At 39.6% G+C, this 13,217-nt stretch overlaps 1 protein-coding gene across 1 annotated transcript in view; it reads right to left on the minus strand.

Moving 5' to 3' along the window:
* Window positions 1–258: 258 nt before the first annotated feature.
* Window positions 259–13,217, minus strand: part of EFEMP1 (EGF containing fibulin extracellular matrix protein 1) — a 63,465-nt gene continuing 50,506 nt past the window's right edge. The window contains exons 8-11 of the mRNA XM_053588885.1: window positions 12,542–12,661; window positions 7,019–7,142; window positions 6,739–6,934; window positions 259–892 (exon numbers count right to left, since the gene is read on the minus strand). Coding sequence (XP_053444860.1) covers window positions 731–892; window positions 6,739–6,934; window positions 7,019–7,142; window positions 12,542–12,661 — 602 coding nt within the window. The 3' untranslated portion in view covers window positions 259–730. The remainder of the gene's footprint in view (window positions 893–6,738; window positions 6,935–7,018; window positions 7,143–12,541; window positions 12,662–13,217) is intronic.

The following is a 13,217-nucleotide window of genomic DNA, read 5'->3' on the forward strand; positions in this document are numbered from 1 at the left end:
AAGAAGTTGTTTTCTCATCTCCTCCCCATAGATTCCTCAACAGAATAATTTTCTAGGGGATAGCTGACTCATTTTGGAAATTATGCTTAGTGCTTTTTCACATTACTATTTTATGTTCATAATCTAGAATTTCTGATGGAATTTAAAATGCCCTACAAAAACAAGCATATTGTACAATAACGACTTATTACTCTACGATAAACAACCACCTTTAAACTGATCATAAAAATAAAAAACAACACAAATATGGCGGATCCTCATTTTCTAAAGAAATATATCTTTATTGACTTTTTCCGTTTTCTTACAAAGCATTTAAAAAACTCATTCTTGCCTTTGCATGCTAGTCACTGCTCTGATGGCTGCTTCCTCATAGGACTGTCAGTAGACCTATGGTAAGTTTCCTCAAGACCAAGAAAATCATCCTTGCTCAGTCCCACTTTTATAGGAAAGAATCCAAGTTTCACCAGATAGCATATGCTTAGCTCTCTTGAAGAAGACCAGTTTAGTTGATTAATGTCTAATTTACATACAGTAATAGAGACAAACTTTGAATCTTTACAGATTAAATGCCCACTTAATACCATGGTGTAACTGTTTGAATTATGGGTGAGTGTACAGTATAGAGATGTAGGATGTAGATGTACTAGATATATCTATAAATAAAATAGTGCTTTAAGGTAACGATATTCTTTGGCTGACTTAAATGCCTGTGGTAGAGTCTTAGAAAAGACTAAAATGAAAATGGCCCCACTATTATTGTCAATCTCAACACGGAGCTTGTGCGGAAGGTCCCTATGCTGTTGACTGTCAGCATCTCCAGGTCCACAATATATTCTCTTGGTCCTGACAGTGACTTCACAAGCACAAGCATTGCACTTACAGGACTTGTTTGCTAAAAGAAAAGAGAAAAGAGGAAGGGAAAGATAATTTTTCTTAGACTGGAGTTTCTGTTATTTATTAGTGCACTTTCTACAGGAATTAGGAGAAGAATTTTGAGGGTGGGACGAGAAAGCCACTACTTAGTACCTTCTTGGTTTTAACACTGCAAGGTTCTCATCCCTTGTCTACCACGGTCATTAACCCCAAGTTACTAGGGCCTACTTTTTTGATAGTCTTTTGTTTTCTATTTCTCCCTCTTTGTTAAAATATATCTTTACTTTTTTTTTTTTTTTTTCAGATGGAGTCTTACTCAGTCACCCTGGGGAGAGGGCTGTGGTGTTACAGCTCACAGCAACCTCAAACTCTTAGGCTCAAGTGATCCTCTTAGTTCAGTCTCCCAAGTAGCAGGGACTATAGGTCCCTGCCATAATGCCTGGCTATTTTTAGAGATGGGGGTCTCACTTTGCTCAGGCTGATCTTGAACTCCTGAACTCAGGCAATCCACCTACCTTGCCCTCCTAAAGTTTTAGGGTTACAGGCGTGAGCCACTGCACCTGCCTTCTTTTCAATTTTATTGGGTAGTTCCAACCCCCGTAGAGACCAGAGTTAAGGCTAGAATCTGATAACTTTTGACTTTGTAAACAAAGTCGTCACTTTCCATTTTCTCAACATTGGTGCACTGATTTATAGTCTAGTCCAGAGGTCCTCAAACATTTTAAACAGGGGGCCAGTTCACTGTCTCTCAGACTGTTGGAGGGCCGGACTGTAGTTTAAAAAAAAAAAAACTATGAACAAATTCCTATGCACACTGCACATATCTTATTTTGAAGTAAAAAAACAAAATGGGAACAAAAACAATCACAGTGCCTCATGTGGCCCATGGGCCGTAGTTTGAGGACCCCTGGACTAGTCAGTGAAGAGACATGTAACTAGTTAATTTCAATAGATTGTGATAAATGCTAAGATATGTGGGGTTATTCAGGGTACGTATGAAAATACATGAAGGTGCATATACACAAGGAAGAGGAGGAGAGACCCTGAAACATTGAGGGAAGGCTTTGGAATGCCTTTGAAGAGTCACAGAGATAATTACAAGTTTTGTAAAGTCATATGTTCAAGAGAACTGGATATGGTTTCATTTTGATGCAGTGGAGGGAGATAAGGCTGAGGGGCTGGTAAGCAGAGGTGTGAATTTGACTGCCAGAAGGGAGAAACCCAGCTTAGCACTGAGCCTTCACCCCAGTGGTGATAAGCGGACATTAAACCAGAGGAGAGAAGGGTTATATGATGAGGCTGGGTTTCTGGGAGAGGATAACATTTAAGAAGCTAGCAGAGAAGAAACCATTGCAGGAAGTAAGCAAAAAAGGATGAGTAAGTGGAAAACAGATGAGTGGCCAGCAATATCCAATACAGCAGGAGAGGATAGGTATGACTGGAATCAAAAGGTGTCCTTTGGATGTAGCACTATGGTATGGTTGATGGCTTTTCTCCACCGTGACATCAGTAGGGTACTGGGAACAGAGAAGTGAGTGGGCAGTGAGAGATCACAGATTATGACAGGGTTTTAAGTGCTTGTCTGGGAAGGGAGAGGAGAGACAGGGCAAAACCTAGAGGGAGAAATAAGTTGAATTTGTAGGAAGTAGAGAGGGAGAAGGATGGAACAAGGCTGCAGTGAAGGAATGAAGAATTCAAGCGTGGGGTTAGCCTGGCCAGACAGAAGAGAAACCTTTCTTTTGGAACTAAGGAGGGGAACCCATGAACGTAAGTGTGTAGTGGGGTTGGACAGGAAGTTCATGACTCTTGGTCTCAGTAGTTTCAGAAGAGTAGGATGTGAAGTCACTTACTGAAAAATGAAAGGGTATAAAGACTTAAGGACTACAGGGATATTTGAAATCGGGGCTGAAGATAATGGAATAAAAGAAAAGGGAATAAATAATAGGATTGTTGAGCATGCAGAAGACCCTCTGAGATTTTACAGTATTAATTTGCACGGTCAAGCTGGGTATTGACATAGATACAAGCTATGATTGACCCAGGGTTGCTGGACAGGGGCTTGAGGCGTTGGTGACACAGTAGGTCAAGTAAAGATTGACCCAGGGTTGCTGGACAGGGGCTTGAGGTGTTGGTGACACAGTAGGTCAAGTATCCACCAAACAGCTGATAGACCGGGAGAAAGGAGGGGTGCATCACTTTGAGGGTGAAAAGCAGATGGAGTTGGGGTGAGGGTGTGAGATACAGGAAGAGAGCCAGTTATTGAGTAGTTTCTGTTGTGAACAATAACAATGTCCAGGGTATGGCCAAAGGCTTGGTGGTAGAATGGCTGAAGCTAAAGGTCATTGGGGTGAACAGCCAGGAAATTGAAGGCCAAGGTACTGAGTTATTCTGAGTGTGCCCAGATCAGGTTACAGGAAGGAAAACTCTTCATAATTTAACCCCTGTTTTTGAGTAATCTCGCCCCCTCCTTACACACTCTGCCTGAGGGATTTCATGCGTAGCCATGGCTTCCATTATCACCTGTTTGCCAATGATGTAAAAGCCTAAATTTTGAGTTCCAAAGCTACATAACCAGTTCTCTCTCATTTCTGCTTATATGTCTAATGGGGACCAGGACTTAATATACCCCACTGAACTCCTTTTCTCCCATCTCAATAAATGGTCCCAGTAGTTACAGTTGCTCAAGACAGAGAATAAAAGGGAGTTACATTCGTGATGCTTCCTTCTTGAACCTCCCCACAGTAAATGGGCTACTAAGTCATGTAGTTCTTCCCATGTCTTCACAGATCTGTCCAATTCACTGCTACCATGCTAATGCCCCATCTCTTAAATTACTAACTGGTCTCTACTCTTCCATTCCTGTGCCCCTCCAATCTGGGCTCTACAGGATAGCCAGGCACTGCTGCCTCAGTTGTCTCTCCCTGTTCTACATTAGTGAGCAATTTGCTGTCTCTGTGCTCCACACCCTTCTGAATAGTTGTTCAGTGTCTTGACTATAAGCTACACTAAGGCGGGAAGTGGCTTATTTTATTCACTGTTGTGTCTCTGAGATCTTCCATGGTGCTTCCTTCTTGTAAGCAATAGTTATAGGATAATAATAATAATACCTTAAAGGTATTGATTGAATTAATTCATAGAAAAATATTTTGTGAATACCTGCTATGTGCCAGGTACCATTCCTTGTGCTGAGCACACAGACAAGCAAATTCTTTGCTCTCATTATGCTCACATTCTAGTGGATGACAAAGTCAAAGAAATAATATGCTGGGCTATAAATGAATAATACGATGATAGGGCTATAAATAATAGGCTCTGTACAGAAGCACAGATGCTGGGGGAGGAGGTTATTGTGATACTCGACCTTCAATTTCACATATTCCTTCTTTATAATACATCATTTTTTTTTCTAAAAGAGAAGATTTCCCTAGTATTGTCCCAAAAGGAATATAAGTACAATTTTATCTTCCACATGTCCTTTCAAGAATCAGGCCAACTTTCATGACTTAAGAAATCACCTCATATAGCCCACTTTAATTTTTGATGTCTCTGGTCCAAGAAATTAAGCAAAAAATTGCTGCCTCCTTTTTTCTTAGATGTTGACTTTTGCTATAATTATACTTAAAGCTCTTTGAAATAAGAAACTGTGCAGTACATGTCATTTTAATTCCTCACAGAACCTACCAAGGAGTTGAGCACACAGTAGGGGCTTAATTAAGGCCTGTTGTTTGATTTCTATGTTACATACCCTATGCTTAAGAGAATTTTAGGGGAGAAACTTTTGTTGGATTTTATTTGAGTACTTTTTGAATGAAGTGATCAGAAATAGTCTTAAAAAGTATTTTTATTATTTTCAAATAATTTAACATTATTTAACTCTGGAATTTTTCAGATTGCTGATGTTTTATGTTGTTCATGAGAATAAGGATTTTACTTGAGAAAAACACTGTACTTATATTTGAAAATATCAAGTCAATAAATGCACTGATATGAAGGAGCATACAGAGTGAAGGAATGGGCATTGGAGACTCAGGAGGGAGGTGGGTAGGAGAGAGGTGAGGGAAGATAAACTACCGATGGGGTACAATGTATACTATTTGGGTGACGGGTTCATTAAAAACCCAGATAACACCTTTGCACAGTACATCCATGTAGCCAAAAACTACTTGCACCCTAAATCTACTGAAAAAATAAATCTGGCTAAATTGAATCACAAATAACTTTTCAAAGTGCAATGTTTAATAGTAAAGAAAAAAAGCATGTTGGAACTTAAACTGCTTATTCTGCTAGGAAATTTTATTTTCTTAAATTATGGCTAAAAGTTCAAAATAGAAAATTGTTTTTGAAGATAATTTTGATTTGAGCTTATTTCATTACAAGGGAGTTACAAATAATGTTATTTAGGCTAGAATTATTTAATTGGTATTATCTGAATTGTATAAAACTCATATAAGGGAAACTTCTTACAGATAACTTGTATATCTCAAATTTAAAACATGAAGTGTTTTTTCTTTTCTTTTTTCTTTTTTTTTTTTTTTGAGTTTTTGGCTGGGGCTGGGTTTGAACCCATCACCTCTGGCATATGAGGCTGGGGCCCTACTCCTTTGAGCTACAGGCACCACCCCCTAAAACATCAAGTGTTAAAGAAGTTTGTTCATTTTTATTAGAAAAAATAGTAATAGTTTATATTTTGGGTTGGGTTTTTCTTTTCAGAAGTTGGTCATGAGAAATTAATCATTTTTAATTTACTGGCAAAGGAACAGAATCACAGAACTCTGGAGCTGGAAGAAAGTTAATATATCAAAGAACAGGATAAATGTGTAAACACCAAAAATCTGTAAACTTTACCACAAGGATGAATTTCCCAGTTTACTTTCATATTCTCAAAATGAAATATTGACTTTAAAATTTGATTAAAAGTGAAGCAGGCCCAAAGGAGTTTTGAGAAAATTGTAACTGGATGAATAACATCCTTAGCATGAAACAGTTACCGTAACCCTGCAAACTGCTTTGGTAGGGTGCCATCATTTTCACATGAAGTGGTGAGCAGTATTTAAAATATGTCAGAATTTTAACCTAAAATGAACTTGCTGTGATTTTTGCAGCGGATACTGGAAGGTGGAGGCTCTGGGGTCAGGGAGATCTGGAAGTCTCTGAAGGGGTTAGGGAGGTGGTGGGAGCCAGTTTGAAGGAACAGAGGCAGAGGCGTGGGGAAGCACAGATGACCGAGGAGACACCGGGTGAGAAATGGCGGAATTCAGAAACAAGATTTCACACAGGCAATGAAGGACAGGGAAAAGACAAAGGTGGACCCCACACTGTTTAGCCTCGAAGTTCTCCAGACTGCGACGACTGACCCAGATGGTGCAGGGAGGGGGGGTCACTTCTCAGAGACTAACAGGTTTAGTTCCCATTTGTAAATGGTCTTGCTAATGTTAACAAAGAATTCATGATTTTTAAATAGCTTCCTAGAAATTATTTTTTCTATGTACAATTAAATAAGTACCACTGATTTGTGGTACCTACTTGGGGGTTGTGTGTGTGTGTGGGGGGGTCTGGTATTTTGGTGGTCACCCACTACTTGGTCAGAGTGTGCCATTTGGTATCTGAGCAAGTTTAGGGAAGCTACTTAATCTCTCCCTGTTTCACTTTGCTCTTCTGTAAACTATGGGGAATAAATACTAATACCTATATGACGGTGTCACCAAGAGGACTAAATGAAATAATGCACCCTGGAAGCTTTACCCAAAATCTTCACCCCAAACTCATCAAATGTTAGCATTCCCTCCGTGTGGATACTAAAACAACAGCAATAAATAACAAACTTCCACTTTTCTCAATAGCTTAGGCTGCCTTCAGGATACTTACTCTTAGGTAGAACTCTCCATTTTCATTTCCAGATTTAATCCGAAAGGTGTTAATAGTGTTGGTGTAGATAGTTGTGGCCTGTATCTGGAAGATGTCTGATGGCACAGCCCGATCGGATCGGATGCTCATGTATTTGTAGACTATGGACTGTGGCAGGTCCCGGCACATGGCACTGGAGACTGGGCAAACACACCGGCTGCAGAAACAAACAAACGTATTCACCGCTTTGGCTTGGTAACACCAGAACATTCTCACTTTCAAAAGTTCTGCTTTTTCTTACTTCTCTGATGTTAGAACGTAGGGATCTTGACAAGGATTTCGTGGGTAACAACGGAAGCCGCCATGATAATTCCAACACATTTCATCCTCCCGGCATTCATTTGTGGTCTCACATTCATTTATATCTGTAGAGATGTAGGGGCAAAAAGTTTATTGATCTAAGAAAACTGTGAAAGTGGAGGACTGTGGTTTGCAAGGAAGGAGGTGTGCAGGAATCAGGATGATGTCTAATTTGCTTGTAACACTGGGTTGTACCTAAGGAGTTCACTGCATTGAATTCAGGACAGATGTAGCTGAGCCATTCTAGACAGGTAAATATGTGTCATTTCATGATATTTATTAAGTACTCATTGTTCATCTATTGATACAAAACCAAATGCTAACATTGACTCTACTTCTATAACCATGAAAAAGACCTGTTCTTGTTCTCAGAAAAGATTGTAATTGGGAATATAGATAATGGTGACAATTACTTATAAAGAAAAATGGAATTAAATAAGAGATAGATAAGTGCACTGGGGGATTTGAAGCAGAAATGATTACTCTTTCCTGGGGGATTAAGGAAGGTTGAAGGAAGAAGGAGGCATCGCAACTTGGCCTTGAAGAGTAGTGGTTAGACTGAGTTTTCACGGCTGGGACAGGTAAGGCTTTCCAGCCTGAGAAAGCAGCAAGCAAAACTATAGATAGGGCAGCTTAGCACCTGTCTCAGGATCTAAGGAGAGGGGATACAGCTAGATGTGGCGGACAGCTGATGCTCTGGAGTATACTGTTTGGAGGAAGGATAGAACAACAAGTGAGGCTATGAAGTGTCCCATCCTGGAGAGCACAGCCATTCTAGGACTGTGAAGAAGGGGCTGAGAAGGGACTGTCAGCAGTAGGAGGTGGCCTGAGGAAAGGCAGTGCCCAAGGCCAGAGCAGGAGAGAGTCCCGGAAAAGAAGCTATAGACAGGCCACGCTGGACAAGGACTGATTTGAGAGGTGTTAGGAGCTCCCAGATGACATCTGAGAGAACAGCTTTACCCTGGAGCCATGACATTTATAACAAACATAGCACAAATAAAAAAATAAATCAATATCTACACCCCCTATCTATCTCTTTCTCCCTTTATTTTCAAATAGTGATTTATATTTTATCCAATATCAGCCTTTTATGAATCATTCCTTATCCACATACAGGATATTTTTGTTTATTAGTTTACTCCATAGTAATTTACTCATTCTGTAAGTAGTTTAAGGAGGCCCTCCTGCACTCCAAGCCTGCGGGAGGGGCTGGGATGTGAATTCTCATACTTTCTGTCCTCCTTTAGGGGCCTTTATGGCTTTCTGCTGTGCATTATTGAAATCTGCGTGTTGTCCTAACCTTTCTATTAGCTTGTAAACTCCTGGAGCGCAAGGGCTATCGTCCACACCTTTTAATCCTTCCATCATCTAGCATTAATGCCTTCGTGCACCTGGCTTTTAAGCATCTGGCTATTATGTTGCTCGACACACAAACCATGTGGAGATAAGTAGGAACAATATCTCATTTGATATGAAGGAAAAACAAGGATCAAGTGGTTGGTGTAAGTTCATTATAGTTAGTCACAAGCAACCTTCTACTGCAAGGTACTCTAAATAAGAATAATTCCATCCCTTGTCTTTGAAGTAAAAAAAAAAAAAAAAAATTTAGCCTCCAAACTGGCTAAAGTTATTTGGAATCCATCAGGAGACTTGGAAAAGTGGCATAATTTCCCAGAGCCAGTTACAAAAAGTGTCTTCTTGGCCTGGCTATAGCCAAAGACAGAAAACTTAGATTCCACAAAGTCACAATTGATTTGACCTTTCCAATATTTTTCACTTTTTTTGAAAAAGAAAGTTGCCACTTAGCTACAGGGGAAGCTAAGACTGGTCTAACAGAAGCACAAGGAAACCTTGTGCTATAATTTCATTTATAATTTCCAATAATTTAGAGTTTAGCATAATCAATACTTTAATCATTCTGGAAAGTTTTCTGGAAATTAATAGTGGTAAAATGTTTGATGAATGTGTGTCTGTAAGTGAATCTTGTCTCTGTCTTCCTCTGCACTGACACACATACACCCACATACAGTTTTCATTTTTGCAGATCTGTGAAAATGAGAACAGATATTTCTTTCTCAAAATAAAACTTTTGGAGGATGGTAAGAATCCAAACCATTTTTTATTACTTTTTAAAATTTTGCTTAATTGTTATTATTATTATTATTTTTGAGATAGAGTCTCACCCCGTTTCCCTAGATTAGAGTGTTGTGTTGTCATCATAGCTCACAGCAACCTCAAACTCCTGGGCTCAACATATCCTCCTGCCTCAGCCTCCGGAGTAGCTGGGACTATAGTCACATGCCAAGATGCCAGGATATTTTCTTTTTTTTCTGTTTTTAGTAGAGATGGGGTCTCACTTTTGCTCAGATTGGTCTTGAACTCCTGCGCTCAGATGATCCACCTGCTTCTGCCTCTCAGAGTGAGCCTTACAGGCGTGAGCCACTGTGCCCAGTCCAAACCTTTTTTATTTTACTTTATTCCTGTTGACAAGGCTCAGAAGGGATGGTTTCAGTGGGGAGAAAGCAATTACTTTATACTTTAAAAGAATGTTAAGTCACTTACACAAAAAATTTTCAGCCTAATCAAGCATCCCAAAGCTGCCTATCTTTAGCATTTGATACTCATATATCGCCCACTGGCAATTTTAGTGCATTTTTCTTTTTTTTTTTTTTTTATAGACAGAGTCTCACTTTATTGCCCTCGGTAGAGTGCCATGGCATCACACAGCTCACAGCAACCTCCAACTCCTGGGCTTAAGCGATTCTCTTGCCTCAGCCTCCCGAGTAGCTGGGACTACAGGCGCCCGCCACAACGCCCGGCTATTTTTTGGTTGCAGTTTGGCCGGGGCCGGGTTTGAACCCGCCACCCTCGGTATATGGGGCCGGCGCCTTACCGACTGAGCCACAGGCGCCGCCCAATTTTAGTGCATTTTTCATATTTATTTTTTTATTAAATCATAACTGTGTACATTACTGCATTTATGGGGTACATTGTGCTGATTTTATATACAATTTGGAATGCTTACATCAACTGGTTAACATAGCCTTCACCTCACTTACTTAATTGTTGTGTTAAGACGTTTATACTACACTCTTAATAAATTTGACACGTACCCTTGCATTGTGCACGATAGGTGAAGTCCCACCGATTACCCTCTCTCCCCGGATCAAAACTGGATTTGATACAGAGAATAAGACAGAAGTGAATAAACTCCCAGCGGGATCTTACCTGCCTAGTCTATATGTCTGGCAACACTTATATCTGATGTAATTATAAATGTAATTAAAAATGCAGGAGCATTTTTCATCTTTAATTGTATTCGATATAAATGTTGCCTGATACATAGATGAGGCAGGTAAGATCCACTAGATGTTAATTCACTTCTGTCTTATGTTCTGTATCAAATCAATTTTTGATCAGAAACACATAGACATTTGTTTCAAGGACTCCAGAGAAATGTGTTACACTATCCCAGTGGCTGGCTAACATTTTCTTGCATGTAATATCCATGTTAAAAGTCTCAATTAAGGTTCAGTAAGTAAAATAATTGGAATGCAATGTTTTCTCACAATTAACATTTATAGTCTCTAGTAACCTGGAAAGGGTTATAAAGATGTTCCTTGTGCAATGAATGACATTCTGATTATTCTCCTACCTACCGGCTAGAGTCTATTGGAAAAACCATAGGCATACTATAAAATTCCAGGTTGTACATGTTCCTCTGAGTTAATATTTTCCTATAAAATCATGATATAGACTGAGACTCCTGTTTCCTTTCCTTAGAAAGGACTCTCTAGAGAAGACTTACTACTAGTCATTTATGTTGGTAGGTAAACTTCATAAAAACACCTTGAATTGTGCATGCTTTATAGTTTACAAATTATTTTCATGTCTGCCATTCTGTTCAATTCCCACCACTCCCTTTCCCAAATGAGAAATCAGAGGCTCCGAGGAGTCTGATAATTTGTTCAAGATTGCACAGACAGAATGAGCTGGTTCAGTCATTTTTTTTCACTCTTTTGCTGCTTTGTGGAAATTTAAGTGTTTCTATTTGCTTTTCCAGGATTATATACATGTTTAGTTTTGTCTGAGTCTTTACCCTGTTAAGCAAATTTTAAATTACACGCAGCATTAGAGGTAAGGGAAGAGTGTACATATTTTCAGATCTTCCTGAGAGACTCTGACGTCATACCCTTGTCGAGAGCTGCCTCTTTCACCTACGTATCGGAGTGAAGATCACTGGGAAGTTTATTTTGAAGCTAGACCCAAGGTCAATAGCTATTTTGAGATCTATAGTTTTTTTTTTTCTTTAAGAATTCTGGCATATTTTGATACACATCAAGCTGCCTTTTTTCAGGACTTAAATTACTACCCAATTTATTATAATCCTGGTGTTTTAGAGAAATAAAACTGGCTAGAGGTATGAAGTTCTGATAATGAAGTTGGTAAACTCATCCTAGAAAAAGTGCTACATACCTCATTCATTGCCGAATATCACTCTGGTCACCTTTGAAGACTTCCCTCGGGAAGCTATGCACTGATGCCACAGCCTAGTAAACACATTAAGGCAATTTTGGAGCTCTTTTACTGGAATGGCCATCACAGCTGCTGTTGCATGAGGACTGACAGGTGCACTAACTTGCCATCATGTGCTTGTGCTGGCAGCACTGTACGAGCAATTCAGTAAGGTTTCATAACCTTGGTATATCAGTGTCTCACTGCTGTGTTCATGTCTGTGTGTGGTGGTATCTTGCTGGGTGACGTTCATTATTATTGCTACATGTTTTTGTGTGCCATACGATGACAGCTCTGATGGTCACTCTAGAAAAGAGTTCCAAAATTGCTTTGAAGGGTGGACTAGGCGCTGGTGTTGGTGCATAGCTTCCCAAGGGAGTACCTTGAAGGTGACCAGTGATACTTAGCAATGAAGTATGTGGTACATTTTCTAGGATGAATTCTCAAACTGAATTGTCAGATCTCATATACCTAGCTAATATATTGAACGCTTAACTCAAACTAATGGGTGAAACATCTTAATAACTGAATCTTTTCTGGTAGATGATTTGAAGTTGTATCTCATGGAGATTATGTAAGCTATAAAGAAGGGATATCAATATTTTATTAAAATTTTAAGAAGAAAATGTTACTCTAAATTTCAAGGAAAATCATAATTAACATTGAATTTCTTCTTGATGAGATGTATATGTCTTAAGGTGAACGGGGGAAGAAAGCTTAAATTGTACAATCAAAGTGGGGAAAAATAAAAGTCTATGGTAGACGGTGGCGCCTGTGGCTCAAAGGAGTAGGGCGCCAGCCCCGTATGCCAGAGGTGGCAGGTTCAAACCCAGCCCTGGTCAAAAAAAAAAAAAAAAAAATAGTATATGGTAAAAAATTTTAGTTTCCTCTCTGCTCTTTCTGTTTGAACCTGAACGCTGGTTTATGTTTATGAAAACAGTTAACTTACCCTGACATGTTCTACTTCTCACCACTTGGTATCCCTGGGGGCACATACATGAGAATTTTCCAGGTTCATTGACACACTGATATTGGCACAGGTAGCTTGAGGTTCTGCATTCATCGATGTCTGTTGAATCAGACAACAGTAAGGACACAGAGTTGAAAAGTTTACATGCCACTAGCTTGGTAATGCAGATATATATTATTTCTGCTCAGTAGTCTGGGGGAGGTAGTATACATGGCATTTTTAGGTATGCTAAAAAGAGTAAAAAACGGCAACTCTGAAATTTATAAGAAGCTCAAGGATACATTCTAACAATATCAGCTCACTTCCCTCTATAATTTCACAGCACAAAGAGTTTTTTTGACCATGAGTTTTACTAAATTATTGCTGACAGTCGGTCTAATCCTGGGCCTAACTACACTAGTGAAAAGACTGGATGGACTGGACTGTGACCCATGCCCTTCACTTTGGCTCTGCACGTCCACCTAGGATGCAGGTTCATGTTTGCCTCTTCAGAAACTGGGTGACTCTGCTGTCTAGTTCAACTGAGCTTTGAATTCCAAGTCCCATCCCTGTGCAAGCTTCCAGAGGTGATGTCTCGGCAGGGGCTGGTCTTCAGGGGAAGAGTGCTCTGCATTTCTGAATAGTGACGTCCCTGGAGTTTACTCACAAGGGCAGA

The sequence above is a fragment of the Nycticebus coucang genome, chromosome 4, assembly GCF_027406575.1.
Source record: "Nycticebus coucang isolate mNycCou1 chromosome 4, mNycCou1.pri, whole genome shotgun sequence".
NCBI lineage: Eukaryota > Metazoa > Chordata > Mammalia > Primates > Lorisidae > Nycticebus > Nycticebus coucang.